General features: G+C 57.1%; 2 protein-coding genes across 4 annotated transcripts in view; both read right to left on the reverse strand.

The window, feature by feature from the left end:
* ARID3A (AT-rich interaction domain 3A) overlaps positions 1-4,456 on the reverse strand; it is a 33,693-nt gene extending 29,237 nt beyond the window's left edge. Inside the window, exons 1-2 of one of the 3 annotated variants that reach the window (XM_005661364.4) lie at positions 4,265-4,456; positions 130-765 (exon numbers count right to left, since the gene is read on the reverse strand). In XM_005661364.4, coding sequence (XP_005661421.2) covers positions 130-512 — 383 coding nt within the window. In that variant the 5' untranslated portion in view covers positions 513-765; positions 4,265-4,456. The other 2 variants (XM_005661365.4, XM_005661366.4) reach the window with 2 other exon arrangements.
* A 7,409-nt stretch (positions 4,457-11,865) lies between these two features.
* On the reverse strand, positions 11,866-18,709 carry KISS1R (KISS1 receptor). Its single transcript, NM_001044624.2, is given in 6 exon segments — positions 11,866-12,425; positions 12,564-12,796; positions 13,076-13,211; positions 13,656-13,780; positions 14,831-15,183; positions 18,679-18,709. Coding segments are annotated over 5 exon segments (1,200 nt in total). The 5' UTR covers positions 15,075-15,183; positions 18,679-18,709; the 3' UTR covers positions 11,866-11,963.
* Positions 18,710-18,776: the final 67 nt, after the last annotated feature.

Consider the following 18,776-nt stretch of genomic DNA (forward strand, 5'->3'; position numbering starts at 1 on the left):
ACAGCACACTCCTGGTGGCTAGGACAGGGGTTGTGTCCTTCCTCTATGGCTATGTCTCCAGGGCCCAGCATGGCCAGCACACCAAAAGTGCTCAAAAACAGTATATGGAGCCCACAGACCCCAACTCACAGGTCATCGTCTGAGCCTGCATCCTCGAAGTGGCTGTCGCCTTCGGGGAGGCCCACAGCATCCCTGCCTCGGCCAGGAGAGACTGGTGCCTCCTCCTGGGCTGGGTCCTCGTCCTCTGAGCCAGGGGGCCCATCCTCCGAGCCGCCAGGGCTGGGCGTATGCCCGAGGCCTGCAGCAGCAGCCCGCATGGCAGCCAGAGCAGCCATCTGCGCCCGTTGCATCCGGGCGTTCTCAGGCTCCCTGTCCTCGTCTGGGGCAGCCCTGGCACGGGCTGGGGGGCCAGCCGGGGGCTCAGGCGGTGGCGGTGGCTGCCGGGCCTCCAGTTCCTGGCGTGCCCGCTGCTGCCGCTGCAGGAGCGTCTCCATCACAGCCTGCAGCTTCATGGCCCTGCGGGCCGGGCCGCCCCGGGCACCAGGAGTGGGCGGCGGGGGCGGCCCCTGTGGGGAGGGGGCCCGGCCGCACTGCAGTGTGGGGGCCGCGGGGGAGCCGGGGCAGTGCAGGGTGGCAGGGGGGCAGGGGCGGGGGCCGCCGGGCTCAGGCTGAGGGCTGGTGGGGCATGCCAGTGGCAGGGGGGCGATGCCTCCTTCTCACACCAGGGGCGGCTGGTGGGTGGCTCATTCACGTGTTTGCAGAAACCTGGAAGTGACAAAAGAGGCTGTTAGTCCAATCCTCCCCCACTGAGGTCAGACCTCAAAGGCCTCTGGGAAAATCCCTTCCATCCACACCCATCAGAGTACAAACCTGGAGGCCTCCCTGGAAGGGGAGGAGCATGTTCTCTCCATTCCCCACCCCACCCCCATCCACCCTCCAGAGGGCTGGGAAATGAGGACAGTGGGGGAAGTCCTGAAGTGGCCCCCACCCGTCCAGGCCCCAGAGAAACGCACAGTCAACGACAAAACCAACAAAACCACCCAAGAAAGAACTTGCATTGTGGCTTCATAAACGGAGCAGGGAGACAGGGCGTTCCTGGCCTTTGATTGGCTATAGCCGGCCACTGGACACCAGAGTCCAGGTGGGTCCTGAGTTCTGATTCCAAGTTCTAGATGCTGCTCATGGCTGTGCTGGTGCAGCCTGGCCCAGGGGGATCCAGGCAACCTCCTTTCTCATAGGCACAATGTCTGACCCAGATTGAGCACTTGCTGTATAAGGGCTCTGAGCTAAAGCTTCCCTGCTCATGTTCTCACCCCATCCCTAAACCTCAATCTGTTTAGACCTCGGTTTTCCCATCTGCAAAATGGTGCCCTAAACGTCACTGTGACCCACAGAAATGAAGCGAGTCAGTGATGGTAAAGGCAGGTACACAGCAGGCACCATGATGGTGTTAGGAAAGAGGCTCTGGATGGTCCCCATTTTATGGATGAGGAAGTGAGGCTCAGAGCTGCCCTGCTATAGGACACACAGCAGGTTCCAAGCAAGGCTGGGATTCAAACCCAGGTCCAGGTGATGTCACAGCATCCCACATGGCCCCCATGTGTTCTCTGCAGGGAGTCCCCCTGCCTTTGGAGACCCCAGCTAGGGCCAAGGTCCCAAAATACAACAGGCTCTGCCCCTACCCTGGGGTCCCTTCAGACCACTGCCAACCTTCATTGCCAGGGCCTTGGATGGGCTCTGGGCACAGACGTCACAAATTCTGGCACAGTCCAGTACCACTAAAGACAAGACACAGGTCCCACCCCAGCCCCCCCACCCATACCCAGGCCACACCCCCACCCGCCCAGGCCGCCAATAAAACAGACTAGGCAGAAACCAACAAGCCCGGCAATAACACCCCAGATGGTACACCACGGGGACAGTGTGGGGGCAGGAGGATCCAGCAGCTACCCCAACCAGCAAATGAATCCCCAGTAGCTCCTGGGGCAAAGGGGGCCTCCACACGGGTGGGCCACCGGGCACTTGCCGGGACACTAGGTTGCCCACCCTGCCAGCCCCTTTTGTGACCTCCTAAGAGAAGCCTGACCCCACCCAGGGAAGTCTTGTATGTAGATCCTCAGCCTCCCCAGTCATGGGAGAGGTCCTTTCCCCAGTCCCTTGGCCTCCAGCAAGACAGGTGAAGGGGGGGGCAGGTGGGTGGCCCCTATGTTTAAGTGAGGAGAGACACATCCCCAAAGGCCTCAGTACCCAGCAGGGCAGGGTCCCAGGGCACAAAGACCCTCTCAGATGCCACAGTGCTGGAGAGTGACCAGACAGCCTGTACTTAGAGGCAGCAGAAAAGCACCCAGCCCCCACGCCCCAGGGACAGGCAGTCACCCCTCCACCAGCCCCAAGAATTGCTGAGGGGACATTTCTCACCCACTGTCTAGTCTGGTCTGCTGCCCCTCCCCCACCTTTGACAACTTCTAGATGAGCCCCCCCTCCCCACGGAAACGCTCTGGGCAACGCCCCCCCTCTTTGGGGGGCAGAAGGAAGAAGCCAGAGGAAGCCACTCCCCCCCAGCCCCCCCCAACCCAGGCCTGCTGGGTTTAATGACCCTTCCGGGTCTTCGGGTGGGGGAGGGGAGCAAGGCTGTCCACGTTGGGGATGGTGGCGGGGGCAGGTGGGAACCCCAAATGCCAAACCCCCCTGGGCCTGGGCCTGGGCCTGGGCCTGGGCCTGGGCCTGGGCCCCACACGAATGCCATTAACCCTAAACTGGTGACGCCCACCCCCTTCAGACCCCTCCCCCCAAGAGCCCTTTGTCCTCCAGCCCTACCCCCACTTTATGACAACCCCAGGAGAGAGGCATTGCCTGGCAGGGACCGGGAGGGATGGGGGGTACTGGGTGGTCGTTGGGACCTGGCTGAAGGAAGCCAGGGAGGGATGGGGCCACACCCTCCCCCCCAATGCCTCCCGGAGAGAGAGGTCACCCGCTCCGCGCAGGGCTTGCAAAACACGGTTATTTAAAGAGTTGTGCAAGGCTGGGGCCCGCGGGTGGCGAAAGGGGGCCCTCACTCCACGAAGGGAAGAGGAGGGGGAGGGCGGGGCAGAAAGCTGGGGAGGGGGCTAGGAGAGTCCGGAGGGGGCAGCCCGGAGGAAGTGAGAAAAGAAACACTGAAGAGGGAGAAGAAATAAGACGACAGAAACCCCAGTCCGATTTCAAAGGCTTCTTGGAAAGCGGCTGATTTGCATGGTGGGGGGGCAGCCCCTCCGGGCCGGCGACTAAAAACGGAAGATTATTGACAAACCCGCCTCCCGGGGTCCGCGGAACGTTGGAATTGACCAACGCGCGCTCCCTGTGCTTCCTGCGCCCGCTTTTGTGTCTGGGGGGTACTGGACGGAGTTGCGGGGAGGGGGGGGCTCTTCCTGGAGATCCCTGCCAAAGAGTCAAGGCCCGGGTCGAGCACATCCCCAGCCACGGGCACCATGGTGTCCCCTTCAGGGTCCCATTTCTGCCCCAGAGCCGACACTTTATAAATACACCATCCAACCTGGGGAGGGTCGCCAGGGAACTGCCCTCCCCACCCGGCGCTCCCGCTTCCCTCGGGGGCCCGGAATAAAACAACCGATTCCAAGAAGGATAAATGAAGTAACCCAGACCATAGCCCCCCGCGCGCGCAAAGAGACCATTTTCTTCCGCTGGGACTGGGGGGGTGGGGGGGTGCGGCGCACACTCTAGACCCTTGGTCACCCCTGCGCCCGCTCCGTGCAATATGGTAGGGGTGAAGTCTCCAAGGGGGGCTCAGGGAAAACCACCCGAACTCCTACCCACTGGGATCGCCTTCCCGGCCCTGGACCCCCACCCACGTTCCTAAACAACTTTGGGGACCACCCCCACTTATTGGCTTCCAAGGCGAGCGGTGCCCACCCGAGACGAAACCCGCGATTTAAAAGGCCAGTCCACCCCCCGCCCCAACCTCACCGCGCGGGGCCCGCTCGGGGGGCGCATGCCCCACGCCTGGCGTCCGGCCCTGCCCCGGCCGCGCCTGGCCTCCGGCCCGGGCCGCGAGCTGCGCGCTGCTGGCTCCCGGCCACCGCCGGGTTTGTGCCGCGCGCCGACTCACCGAGTAGTCGGCCGAGTCCGCGTCTACACCCCCCACCGACCCGATTGGTAAAAGTCTCCCCGCGCGCGGCCTCCCCCGCCCCTCCCCTCCCCCCCACCGGCGCGCTCACCGCCCCGCAGACAAATCACCGGGTGACAAATCGCTCTCAGATGCAAATACCTCGCCGGTGAATCAGCGCCGGGGCCCGGGACGCGGGGAGGGGTCTCGCGAGGCCCCCTCCCCCTTCCCGGACGCCCCCTCGCCCCCGGCGCTCGGTCGCACGAAGCTCGACGAGCCCAAGAGGTGTTGGGGAGGGGGAGAGAGTGGACGGAAAATTTCTGGTCGCTGCCCCTTTAAGTGATAATAAATAATAAAAGGGAAGGGGAACAGGGACGCTGGAAGCCCCGCCCCCTATCTAGGGACGGTGGGCAAAGTGCGCGCTGCGGCCCGAAGCGCACAGGACGCCAAGGGCGCGGGCGGGGCTGGGAGCGCCCCAGCAGGAGGGGAGGTTAGGAAATTGAGCCTCCGCCTCTACGGGCTTAGGAGACCCGAGCCCAGTTGGGGAACCCCCCCCATCTTACCGAGCACCCGGGATAGATCTGCCGGGCTCAGAGTTTCACCTCTGCCCCTTAGACTAAGCAACTTAAGAAAGCAGCTTCACCGCCCCCCCCACCCCGCTAGTGGTGCCTCTGTTTCTCTATCTGGAAAATGGGGATTAGAGACCTGGTAAAGAAAGGAGCCGCGGTGACCGGAAAAGAGGGCAGGGCTGGATGGCTGGATCTGAAGGAGGGGCCCTGCGCTGGGGGCTCTGCGCGGTGGGGAGGGGTCTGGGAGATGGCGCGTCTGCCAGGCCCCGCGGTGGGGGGCGGGGGCAAACCGTGCTGGCAAAGGCGTTGGGGTGGGAAAGTGCGTCCTGGATCCCTGGGAGAGCACATCGCTAACTCCTGAAGACCCTTACCCTCGATGGTCACCTCCTCTTGGGAACCTGACTACCCACGCCGTCCAGCAGGAGAGACAAGGTTATCTTCTTGGTAATAGTAGTTCAATAATAATAACTTACACTTCTGAGCTCTTGGTTATTAGGCCATGTGCCCACATGAGGTTCACATTATCGTGTAGTGGAGACTCTTTTAATATCTCCAATTCAGAGAGCGGGAAACTGAGGCCCAGAGTAGGTTACTGGGAAGGTGGGCGCAGGGGTGTGCACTCAGGTACCAGGCTGTGAGCCCCTGGGGCCACCCTTGGGAGTTAATCTCAGGGGCCCAGGCTGCAGCCCAGATAACACCACAATAGAAGTATAGAGGGCTGGAGGGGGCCACCCAGAGGGCTGGCACTTCTCAAGGGCCCCCAAGGGGAGGGACTGGAGTCCCTAATCTTGTGTGGGGGGTGGGCAGCCCTCTCCTCTATGATGCACAGCTTGACCATCTTCTGGGGTCCTCCCTAACACATCACCCGCCCCCATTGCAGGCCTGCTCTCTGGGGGACTCCTAAGTCAGGGGATAGTGCAGGGGAGCGCCCCCACCACACCAGAGCTCTGCCTGCCCCTTTCTGGAACCCAACCTTTCTGGAACCACAAGGCTGTTTGTGCCTTGTGCCGAATGGTAGCAGGTGACTGGGAGTCTTCCACCATTAGGCTATTAAACAGCCAAGCCCAGCTGCCCCCTCACACACGTACCAGAGAGGGTGGAGACAACCAGCCCAGGATCAGGCAGAATTGGGAGACTCAGGGGAGTTAGCAGAGAAGAGCCACCCTTTAAGGGCCAGGCCCCAGGTCAGCTCCAAAGTACAGGGAAGTCCCACTCCACCTAAGAGTCAAACAGATCAGGAGTTCCCGTCGTGGTGCAGTGGTTAACAAATCTGACTAGGAACTATGAGGTCGAGGGTTTGATCCCTGTCCTTGCTCAATAGGTTGAGGGTCCAGCATTGCTGTGAGCTGTGGTTTTAGGCTGCAGATGCGGCTCCTATCCCTCATTGCTGTGGCTCTGGTGTAGGCCCTTGGCTACAGGCTACAGCTCCGATTAGACCCCTAGCTTGGGAATCTCCATATGCTGCGGAGCAGAAAACAGATGCAGCCCCTGTCCCAGCCCCCCCACCACATGCCTGAGCCTCAGTTTCCACCTCTCTAAAATGGGTCAGTTTTTTTCCTTCTATGGTAGTTTGGAGGATTTTGGTACCCTCTGTTCAAAGGGAGGTGGACAAGGAGGGAAGTAACCCAAAGGTCACAGGTGTGCTGCCTTGTCCCCCATTTCCTAGAGGTAAGTGCCTAAGTCGCTGGGTACAATTTGCCCAGAGGCACCTGGCCCAGGAGGATGAGGGGCTGCAGGATACAGTGAAGGGGGTCCTATTTTTAGCCCAGAGAAGGACCTGGGAATTGATATTAGATTTGCTCATTCAAGCAGGGATGGGCAGCAAGATCCACCTGTGATTTTAGGTTAGTGCAGACTCCACTCTGGTCTCCGCTTCTCAAGCTGGGAAAGGGGTATAGCGACCCCAGCCCTATAAGCTTTCACCCAGGGAGCTTCTAGGTGGCCCTCTGGTTAAAGATCCTGTATTGTCACTGCTGTGGCTCAGGTTCGGTTTGATCCCTGACCGGGGAACTTCTGAATGCTGAGGGCACAGCCCAAAACAAAGAAGAAACAAACAAAAACAAAAGTTCACTCATGTGTTCCCACTGTGGCACAGTGTGTTAAGAATCCAACTACAGCAGTTGGGTCACTGAGGAGGTGCAGGTTCGATTCCTGGCCCCATGCAGTAGGTAAAAGGATCTGGTGTTGCCACAGCTGTGGCCTAGGTTGTAAATGGATTCTGGATTTAATCCCTGCCTGGCTCCAGAATCTCCCTATGCCTTGGGTGTGGCCATAAAACAAAAAAAAAAGTTCACCTAGATCCCGTATTGCCTGACTTCCCACAAACTTCTGCCTCAGGGCCTTTGCACTGGCCATTCCCCTGCCTGGCGTGCCCTTCCCCTGATTGCCCTGCTGTGCTTTCTCATTCAACCTGGAACTTCAGCTCAGCTTCAAGTGTAGTCAAGTGTGCCCCCTTCATATTGCCCTGTTTTATCTTCATTGAGGAACTTCTATTTCAAGACAGCTGTATTTATTTAACCTACCCAGCCTTGATGGAAGCTGGCTGCTTCTGCAGTCCTGAGGCTGGGCTGGGCACATCATAGGTGCTCCATAAACGCTGCTGGAATTAATGAATGCACGTGTTGCCTTCCTTCCTCCCCCATCCCACTGTATTTTTGGTGTCTCTCCACACTAATGTTGAGGGTAAGTTGAATGTTTCACCATCCCAACCTCAAAATAAAAAAGGCCCGGAGAGTGTGTTCAAACCCCTGAATCCCCAACCTTCGCATGTCACCCACACCTGGCCTCCAGGTTGCTTTGTCCTTGTGAGCCAGAGGCTATGGAAATGTCATTTTAACTTTTGAAGTAAGAAGAGAGAGTTCCCACTGCAGCCCAGTGGGTTGTGTCCAGCTTTGCTGCAGCTGCAGCTCTGGTCCAGGAACTTCCATATGCTTCAGGTGTGGCCAAAAAAAAAGTTAAAATAAAGAAGAAAAAAAGCAAGAATAGTTAAGAGGAATATACAGTAACGATTCCAGCCTAAATTAATTTGTCTTTTATACTAAAGCAGCCGTGAAATACTGTTCATTAATATTTTTTTCACGGAAGGGGCCCAGGAGACCCAGGGCATTCATTATGCCACCCTGCTTGACCCATTTTGCATCGGGGACACTTCGAACCGGGGGTCCAGGTTGGGGTACCCGTGTGCGACTCTCCGTACTCACTGGGGTTCCTTTATGGGGTCCTTTCCCAGGGAAACCTGGACCCTCCGCGGGGTGCGCGCGCCACCTGCCGGGCACCTGCGGGCTGCAGTGGGGGGACGGGGCCGGCGCCATCACGCGTGGCTTCCACCGGAGGCCGCCAGAGGGCGCCGTCTCACCTGAAGTCGGGCTTTCTTGGTCAGACGGAGAAGCCCGGGCCTGAGGAGCCCTTCCTGTGATTCCTTTGGGATGCTTCGCTGTAGAGAGAGGTCAGAAAAAATACAGGACTTGCAGTCACATTTGAATTTCAAGTAAACAACGAATAACTTTTTTCGCACAGGACATAATTAGACTAAAATTTTTTTCATTGTTTATCTGAAATTGAAATTAACCCCTCTTGTGACTCACCCAGACCTCTGGGGCTTATCCCTTTGCCTTGGTACCTGGTCCTACCACCACTTCAGCCCCTCCCAGATTGGACGCTCTGGCCTACACCTGTTTTGGCACCCCCAAAATATCCCAATAATAGGTCGAAAAAAATTTCCACATACCTTAGACAGTGTCTGGCCCTGCTTAGAAGCCTTCCCTGGCCCCCACCCTACCATGGCCTTCCAGAAAGACCCAGTTCATCCCACTGCTTGCAAGGTCCCCACCACCTCACTTTCTCTCCCCTGCCATCCCCACCTGCCTCCCAGCTATTCCTCAAATCCTCCAGACATAGCCTGTCCCAGGGCCTTTGCACTGGCTATGCCCTCCATCTGGTGTGCTCTTCCCCCACTCAGAGCTCGGTTCACCTTTCCTGGATGCACCTCCTCCAGGAAGCTTTCCTGGAATCCTCCCCACCAAGGTCAGGCTCCCAGTTGCTCTCAAAGGGCACACCTATTTCCTTTGTAACCCTTTTTACTGCTGTCACTTTGCATTTCCTTTTTTTTTTTTTGTCTTTTCTAGGGCTGCACAACAGCATATGGAGGTTCCCAGGCTAGGGGTCTAATCGGAGCTGTAGCCGCCAGCCTATGCCAGAGACACAGCAATGCGAGATCCAAGCTGTGTTTATGACTATACCACAGCTCACAGATCCTTAACCGACTGAGCAAGGCCAGGGATGGAACCCGCATCCTCATGGTTCCTAGTTGGATTTGTTAACCACTGAGTCACGACGGGAACTCCCACTTTGCATTTTTTTAGGTAGTTTTCCACTTGCTGGCCCCAGGGCCCACTAGACAGGGGCTCTGTATCTGTATGGGCAGTTTGGGGCTGCCTTGCCACTGGGCCTGGTGCACAGAAGGGGCTCTGAAAACAGCTGAATAGACTTGAGGATAAAGGATAAACCCCAAAGGCAGGGCCTGGGTCTGCAGTTTGTTTGGTTTTTTTGTGTGTGCGTGTATCCTTTTTTTTTTAATTAAAGTATAGTTGATTACAATTTTGTGGGTCTGCAGTTTTGAAACAGTTCCTCTGATTCCTCTTCTTAGATGTCCCTTTCAATCCTTTAAGTTCATTTCTTTATTTTTCAAAATCATTTCTTTGTTTTTATTTATTTATTTTCTTTTTGGCCACCCTGTGGCATATGGAGTTCCTGGTCCAGGGATCAGATCAGAGCTGTACTTGTGACCTGCAGCTGTAGCAACCCTGGAGCCTTTAACCCACTAATGCGGCTTAGGATCTAACCTGAGTCCTGACGCTGTAGAGATGCTGCCCATTCCGTTGCATCAGAGTGGGAACTCCTCCTTTTCTATATTTTTGTCACCTTGAGGATGGCACATAGATGGACTCATCCACCATGTAACCCATGGGCGCCTCCTCCCTACACTCAGCTTGGTTCCAGGAGATCCGCCTGGGTGTTTGTGTTGCGACAGTGTGTTCCCAGCTTGGTCCTGCTGAGTGCGTGAGGATGAGAAGAGTTTGCCTAACTATTCACCTGTTGATGTCTGGGTGATTTCCAGTTTGGGGCTGTCACAGATGATGAGCACATGCGTACAGAGTTTCTTGTGAACCAAAGTTTTCATTTCTCTGAAATAGACGTCCAAATGTCCCTCTTTAACTGTTTTTTGTTTGTTTAGTCTTGCCTGTGGAATGTGAAAGTTTTGGGCCAGGGTTCGAATCTTCACCACATCAGTAACCCAAGCAGCTCCAGTATCAAAGCTGTATGTATTCTGGAGTTCCCATCGTGGTGCAGTGGTTAACAAATCTGACAAGGAACCATGAGGTTGCGGGTTCAATTCCTGGCCTTGCTCAGTGGGTTAAGGATCCGGAGTTGCCGGGAGCCATGGTGTAGGTTGCAGACATGGCTCGGATCCCACGTTGCTGTGGCTCTGGCGTAGACAGGTGGCTACAGTTCTGATTAGACCCTTAGCCTGTGAACCTCCATATGCCACGGGAGCGACCCAAGAAAATGGCAAAAAGACAAAAAGACAAAAAAAAAAAAAGCTGTATCCTTAACCCACTAAGCCACCAAGGAACACCATAACTGTCTTTTATTACTTTTTTTTTTTCACAGAGAAATCATGTCACTCCCTCTGCACACATCATTGCTTTTAATCAGCCCCACTGTGTGCTGAACCCTGAGGGCGCACCAGGAACCAATTCAGTCACAGACCCAGCAAGCAGCGCAAGGATATCAGAGCTGAGACAACACTGGGCCCAGATGAGGTGCCTGAGCCAGCCTGGTGGGGGTCCAGAGGGCTTCCTGGAGGAGGAGGCAGCTGAGCTGAGACCTGATGGATGAGTGAGGGTGCACCTGGCACACCAGGGTATGTGCAAAGGCCGATAGGCAAGAAGAGTGGCGGCAGGTGGGGAAGCCACAGGGAGCCTGGGAGTCTGGGGCGTGGGAGAAGAGAGGAAGGGAGGTGGGCAGAGCCTGCAGGCAAAGGGGTGGTTTCACCCTCACATCCAGCCCAGTCCAGAGGCAGGACAATTCGGCATGGCTGCTCCTTCTCACCTAACATCTTTGCCAGTTTGGGCTTCTTGGAGGCCTAGAATGTCCCCAAATGACTTGGGAGCAATGGAGACCAAGAGATGGGTGGTTATCCTTCAGGATGACAAGCCTGAGGCCTGCCTGACCCTGACCTCCCCCCGGGCCCCCCTCCAAGAGGTGGGTCCACTCCCCCCACCTTGAATCTGGGTGGGACTCTGACAGCTCCTGACAATTCAGTGTGGGAGAGGTGATGTTTGGGGCCTTAAGAAGCTGTGCAGGGAGTTGCTGCTGGCTCAGCAGAAACAAATCTGACTAGCATCCATGAGGATGCAGGTTTGATCCCTGGCCTCGCTCAGTGAGTTAAGGATCTGATGTTGCTGTGAGCTATGGTGTAGGTAACAGTCGCAGCTCAGATTGGGTGGTGCTGCGGTTGTGGCGTAGGCCAGCGGCTACAGCTCTGATTCGATTCCTAGCTTGGGAACCTCCATATGCCATAGGTACAGCCCTAAAAAAGAAGCTTTGCAGCTCCCATCTCCACGTGGAAGCTTCTGCCAAAGAGTAAGTCTGACTTTCCCTGTGTGCCATGTTAGGAGGAAGCCCAGGCAGCCAGTGGAGGAGGAACTGCCTGACAGGAGAGCAAACCTGCTCTCTCCTTCCTGGTCTAGCCAACACCTGATGGGTCACAAGAACCGCCCAGCTAAACGCACCCACGGGGTCATGAGAGATAATAAACAGATATTGTTCTACGTTTTTTTGTTTTTTTGTTTTTCCTTCTTTTTTCTGTGCCTTCGGCATGCAGAAGTTCCCAGGCCAGGGATGGAACCAGTGTCATGGTAGGGACAAACAATTCGGAATCCTTAACCGCTAGGCCACCAGGGAATTCCCCATGGTCACTTTTTAATATCTCTGAGCATGGGCTGAATTTACGTTTTTTTACAGTCAACCCCAAGGCAGTGTGGGAAAACTTCTATTGATGCTCCCTTGAGAGTTCCACAAAGTGCCAACATCAAAGCATCTTCAATTTCAGGAAACAGAAATAGTAATTACAATATCGATAGCCACACACATATCACAGGAAATCTGTACAAAATGATACAAGAGCACAAATCATTTTCACTATTTTTATCTTGGAGAAAACAAACACCAGCCGTTAGTAATAATAACAGCTGCTTTTCAAGCAGTGCCGGCTCCAGGAAGGAGAGGGCTCAGAGATGAGCAGCGTGTTCTCGAAGGATGCTCAGCGTGCGCTGCCCGGGCCCGCCGCCGCTGCCTGGCTTCGGGGTCCTGGCGGGAGCCGGGTGGGCGGCCAGGCGGTGCAGCTCGGCTTGCGGGGTGGCTGGGTCCGAGGGTCCAGACCACCGGCGACGCCTGGGACGCCGGGAAGCGCAGGGGCAGACGCGGCGGAAGGCCTGACGAAAGTGGGAGCCCAGGAAGGCGTAGAGCAGCGGGTTCAGCGCCGAGTTGCTGTAGGACATGCAGTGCGCCCAGATCTTGAGCGCGTAAGCTGCGTAGCTGCGCGGATGCCAGGCGCCCGCGGGGCCAAGCGCCTGCAGCACCAGGAACAGCTGGATGGGGCCCCAGCAGGCGGCAAAGAGCAGGACCACAGCCGCCACCAGCCGAGAGACCTTGGCCCGCACAGCGCCTGCTCGCTCTGCCAGCAGCTGCCCCTGGGGATGGGAGAGGCGTTAGGAGGGAAGGCCAAGAGCTGGCCCGGGCGACACACCAGGCACTTCCCCCGGACCCCCGGGTCACCCCCAGGCGCCTAACGCCCCGCGCAGTGCGGGCCCCATCCCCCATCCTCGCACCTGCAGGGAGCCGTCCGTAGGCGCCGGGCGCGCGGCCGCCCGGCCCAGGTGGCGAAGCATGGCCCCGTAGCAGGCACAGGTGGCGACCAGCGGCAGCAGGTAGAGCGCCAGCAGGTTGTAGAGAGCGAAGGCGCGCTCGAGGGCGCGGCTGGGGAAGGCCTCGCTGCAGTAGGTGCGCGGTCCGGGCGAGAGGCGGTGTAGGGCTAGCACCGGCGCGGATACGGCCGCCGAGCCTGCACCACAGGGACGGCTGAAGACCTTGCCTGGGGAACAAGGGGCGCGAGGGGGCCAGGGCCCCTGTCTCCCCGGTGCCTCTCAGGGCAGCATGCTTAAGCGCGTCCGAGGAGCTGGTCGCCCCAGGTCTGCGCCCTTGGAGGCCCTTGCAGTGAGTGCCATTGAGCCCATTTCCCGGATGCACGAACGAGGTCCCAGAGGGGCAGTGGAGGGACGAGCTCAGGGCACGATGACTTGTCCCCCACCCCCACTCTGAGGGGGCCCTGGGCATCACTCACCCACCCAGATGCTAAGGCTGATGGCCAGCGCCAGTCGTGGAGTGCGGCGGTGCAGGGCGCGCAGCGGAAACACAGTCACATACCAGCGGTCCACACTCATGGCGGTCAGGGTGGCGCATGTGGCCTGCACTGAGACCTGGGGTGGGGTGTGGGGGGCACATGTAATCTGCCCTGCCTGAGGCCTGCCCTGTCCGCACCATCTTGGGGATCTGCCACTGTCTAGCCACTCGAGGACAGGCAGAACGTGTCCTGGGAGGGTCCACAAGTTGAAGGGATAGGAGAAGAGAAGCCCAGGGTGGTGGGGAAGGCTGAGACAAGGAGAGGCGGGGGCGGGGGTGGACAAGAAGTAGCAATGCCCAGAGCACAGGCCACCGCACTGCCAGTCCCGTGATCCCCTATCTGTATCCCTCCCCATCGCCCTCAGCCTCCTGTCAGTCACTCTGTCCAGGCTCCACCTGCCCCAGCTTCACCCACCCGGACTCTACTCCTACCAGTCCCCCTCCACTCCAGGCCCCAAGCTCTCCTCGCCCCACCCCCACCCAGACCCCTGGCTCCCAAACCCCTACCCCAGCCTGCGCACCTGCTGGATGTAGTTGAGGAACTTGCACATGAAGTCGCCCAGCACCCAGGCTGGTAGGGGGTAGAGTAGAGCAGTAAAGGGCACGCAGCACAGCAGAAACGTCAAATCCGTGGCTGCCAGGTTGGCTGCAGAGGGTGGGGGGTTGTTGCAAGGGTGCTGGATGGGGGGTGCAGCACACTAGCTACCCAGTTCCCTGGCCCAGCCCCTTGGGCCTCTCTTTTCTCTAAGTGACCAGCAGGATGGCTGGGGAGGCCCCCAGAGAGGTGCTGACATCCTTGTGCAGAGAAGTTGAGGCCCCTCCAGTCTTACCCTTTTGTATTTCAAACGTCCCCCAGCACGGGCTTCACAGCCATTCAAGCAGCAATGGGCCCCACTCACCCCTGTTGGGGCTGGGAGAGCCTGAGCTGGCCCCTGACACTCTGAGCCTCAGTTTTCTGATCTACAAATTGGGTAGAATGGTGTTGCCCAGCAGCCAACACGGAATGGAGAGCACTTACCTGGGGCTGGCACCCCCACCCCTATCACACCATTGTGCAAAATGAGCCCTCTGTGGCAGAGATCCCAAAGTGGGGGCCTGCGGGCCAGGCAGTCTTTCCCCGGATTCCTTTAATTCATTGGACACCATGTTATAAGAACCACATTTCAGAGTTCCCATTGTGGCTTAGTGGAAGCAAATCCGACTAGTATCCATGCAGATGCAAGTTCCATCGCTGGCCTCACTCAGTGGGTTAAAGATCTAGCATTGCCGTGAGCTGTGGTGTAGGTCACAGGGATGGCTTGGATCTGGTGTTGCTGTGGCTGTGGTGTAGGCCAGCGGCTACAGCTCTGATTTGACCCCTAGCCTGGGAACCTCCATATGCCACGGGTGTGGCCCTAAAAAGGAAAAAAGAAGAAGAAGAAGAACCACAGACATCTTCCTTGTGTGGCAAGAGCTAGCTCTCCATGTGCCACACTCTCCAACCTCAGTTTTGACTACTCTGGCCAGCATGGAAAGCTCAAATGCCAGAGTTGGTGATCTATAGCTGAAGGTACAGGGACAAAAGGGAGAGGACAAGGAACCCTGAAGGGGATAGACCCTATCCTGGGAGGGCATTGCTAGGGGTAGCCCCTGGCCACCCCACCCTCATGGGACCCCTGGAACGGCCAGCAGGTACCCGGCTGCGCCCAGTGCTCACCGATGTAGAAGTTGGTCACCGTCCGCATCTGCTTGTGGCGACAGATGACGAAGATGACAAGTGAGTTCCCTGCCAGGCCGAGCAGCATCAGCGCGCCAAAGAAGAGTGGCACGAGCCAGGCATCCACGGGCCATGGCATGAGGGCCGGGCCGCCTGAGGCATTGGTGCCACAGCCAGGGCAGCCAGATTCATTGGCCAGAGCCCACCAGGAGACGTTGGTCCCAGACGTTGCCACCGCATGCATCACTTTGCTGTCCTCTTCTTCCAGGCTGCCCTCCAGTATTGCACCCTGGGAATCGCTGCGATGACAGATGACACTCCTTCCGCCTGGCCACCACAAAATCTGGAGCTCACTGCAATGACAAATTATACTCCTCCCTGCTGCCACAAGGTCTGGAGACAGTCTCCATGGGACTCAGGAGCTCCTCTGCTCCCTCTGCAGCTGCTGCGTGTTTATACCTTGAATCCCACCTTGTCCCCGCCTTCCCACTCCTCCTGCAGCAGCTGGCCACTCCCTCCCCTGCCTGTGTGCCCACCATTCACCGTGTGGCACTCTTCCCCTCATCCCCCTCCTCCTGCACAGTCTGGGTGAGAGCACAGGAGGTGGGTAGGGCGGGGGCAGGGTAGACTTCTTCGAGGCTTTGTGGACCCAGGAAGGACAGATCCTGGGGGGAGGGGGACATTAGAGTCTAACTCAGCAGGAAGAGCATGGGGACAAAGGCACAGAGACAAGGGAATGAGGCTTGTTCCAGGCCACAACATTGACTTTCCACCAGACTGGGGCTCCAGGTGGGTAGGTCCAGGCTGGTGGTAGTAGGCCCTGAGTGTCTGCTGCCAGAGTTTGTTTCAGGACATTGGAGAGCCACAGAAGGTTCAGGATAAGAGAGGGATGCCCCGGATCTAGTGTTGAGAAGATGCCTGTTCTTGGAGTTCCCATTGCAGCTCAGTGGTAAGGAACCCAACTGGTATCCATGAGGATGCAGCTTTGATTCCCTGGCCTCAATCAGTGAATTAAGGAACTGGTATTGCCGTGAGCTATGATGTAGTTTGCAGATGTGGCTCGGATCCTGCATTGCTGTGGCCGCAACATAGGCTGGCAGCTACAGCTCCGATTCAACTCCTAGCCTGGGAACTTCCATATGCGGAAGGTGCAGCCCTGAAAAAGATGCCTATTCTTTAAATAACTCAACCTCATGGGGACTTTGTGGCAAATCACATCCTTAGGGAGTGTCCACCTCCCACCTAATGGGCAGATGGATGTCTGCACTGGGGCCACAAACACCTATGCTGCTGGTGGCAGGAACCAGATTTATAAAGGATAAGTTTACAGAAGATAAGGTTGATCCCTCAACCCCACACAGAACCGTACCCCCAGACTGTGAGGCATGCAGCAGGGTACCAGGTTGTTCTGGCCATCGTGGAGTACAAAGCAACTGGAGAAAAGATGCTGCCATGTAAAAAAGACTAAAAATGGAGTTCCCAGGTGGCTCAATGTGTTAAGGATCCAGCATTGTCACTGCTGTGGTGTGGGTTCGACCCCTGGCGCTGGGAATTTCCATGTATACAGGTACAGCCAAAAATACATTAAAAAAAAAAAAAGCCTAAAAGGCGGAGGGAAGAGGAGTTCCAATTGTGGCTCAGCAGGAAGTACAGGAGCCTAGGGAGGAGGCATTTCCCTGTTCACCTTTTTCAAACCTTCAACACCATTCTTTCTTTTTCTTTTGCTTTTTAGGGTCACACTTGGGGCATATGGAAGTTTCCAGGCCGAATCGGAGGGGTCAAATCAGAGTTACAGCTGCCGGCCTACGCCACAGCCACAGCAATGCAGAATCCAGGCCGCATCTGCGACCTACACCACAGCTCATGGCAACACCAGATCCTTAACTCATTGAGTGAGGCCAGGGATGGAACCCCCAACCTCATGGTTCCTAATCAGATTCGTTTCCACTTTGCCACAACTGGAACTCCTTCAACACCATTCTTGATAAAGAATGGGCTAAAAATTCAGAAAAGGAAGAAAGAAAGAAAATCCTTTTGGGATGGTAATGAGGGCCAGGTTAGAATGAGGAGACCTCAACTATAAATATAATAAAATTCACTGAATTAAAAAAAAACAAGGTTTCTCCGTGGGGGCTGAGAACCATTCTGGGGAGGCTACAGAGCTAAGTGGGCCTGGTAGAGCATGCAGCAGGTTTTGAGGGGCCTTGTGGATTGGGGGGGATGTCTGGGAGCAGCCGCACTCATGGGCTGACCGAGGATCCAGGAAGGTGTTAAGAAGGTGAAGACAAGGGCCCTGGGAGTGAGGTCAGAGGATCAAGGCAGGGCCTGGGCTTCGTCCTATACAGTTAGAGCCTCTGTTGAGCAGCTGGTCATCACCAGCCAGAGCCAGAGACCAAACATCCAGGCCCCCAAACCTCCACCCAAGCACTCTCCCCAGAGGCACCATCTCCCAAATTGTATCACTGAGTTCTTTTGCTTCTTTTCACATGTATCTACATGAAGTCACCCAGTATGTGCTCTCTTGGGTCTTGAAATAGTTTCTCCTTTTTTTCCCCCTCCCCTTCCTCTGTATTTGTTAAAGCAATCAGGTTGTTTGTCCTGTACAATTTCCACCAGGCTAGATCTAGCGGGTTGTATCCCAGTGTTGTCCCTTAACATGGTCCTGGTTCCTTACTTTCCTTGTGGAAGGAAGGGTGGATTCTAGATTCTCCAACAGGTTTAATTCTCTGTTCTAAACCCTCCCCTGGCTCCCCATTGCCCTTTCATCAAAAACCAAATCTGTCATCAAAGGGCTACCAGTCTCACTGATCTGCCCTCCCCGGAAACCCCCAGTCTCTACCATCCCCCTGCTCTGGCCATTGTGGATGCCCCAGGACCTCTGCACTGACAGTTCTCTCTACCTGGCACACCCTTCCTACTTTTGCAACCTGCCAGGCCTCTTTCCAAAAGTCTCCTCTTCCGTAGCCTACTGCGGAGGGTGGGGGTCTGTTTGATCACTGCTGGAAGGGGAGAGCCCTGCCTCCCTCCCCAAAGAAGGTGGGCATTTGCTAAATGAAAAAACTAGGAGTTCCCGTCGTGGCGCAGTGGTTAAGGAATCCGACTAGGAACCATGAGGTTTCGGGTTCGGTCCCTGCCCTTGCTCAGTGGGTTAACGATCCGGCGTTGCCGTGAGCCGTGAGCTGTGGCGTAGGTTGCAGACGCGGCTCGGATCCCGCGTTGCTATGGCTCTGGCGTAGGCCGGTGGCTACAGCTCCGATTCAACCCCTAGCCTGGGAACCTCCATATGCCGCGGGAGCGGCCCAAGAAATAGCAACAACAACAACAACAACAACAAAAAAAAACTAAACTAAAAGGCAAAAGGGGGTGGGGCTCGCTTTCTTCTATATTTACAGATGAGTAAACGGCTCTCAGCCAGGCTCCAGGGTGCACTCTTAGGGAGGACTGAGAGGGGCTGGTGGAAGGAAAGCCCTGTTTGTGCTGGGTGGGGGTAGTAGCATGGGTCATTTCATCTGCCTCGGAAAAAGACATCCCCTTCCCTCCTCTTTACCCGGGCCTGACTTTCCCTATCTGTCCTCCCAGGGCTGGGTGCCCCGCTCACATCCCCGCCTGGGCGCAGGGACAGCCGCGGCCTTCTATCTCAGTGTCCCCGACCGTTCCCGGGTCTGCGTGTCTTCCCTTCACCCCCGCAGCCCGGGTTTGGCGGGGATGTGGTACTGGTCCCCGTCCCCCGGGGTTGGGTGTCCTTCCCCCGCTCCTCCCATCCCCAGCAGCTCGGGTCCGGCCGGGACATGGCTACGGTCCCTGAGCCCCGTCTTAGGGTCCTCGTCGGTGCCCGGCGCTGGACGTACTCTGCCCGCAGCCCCGGTCTGGCAGGGACCTGGCCACCCTCCCCGCCCGGCGCGTCCAGCCTCCAGGCTCCGCCCCGGCCCGCCCCCGGGTGCCCGTC

Source organism: Sus scrofa, chromosome 2, assembly GCF_054392235.1.
Source record: "Sus scrofa isolate SSC_HxYL_T2T_F1_AM1 chromosome 2, Sscrofa_HxYL_maternal_Yorkshire_Landrace_v2.0, whole genome shotgun sequence".
Classification (NCBI taxonomy): Eukaryota; Metazoa; Chordata; class Mammalia; order Artiodactyla; family Suidae; genus Sus; species Sus scrofa.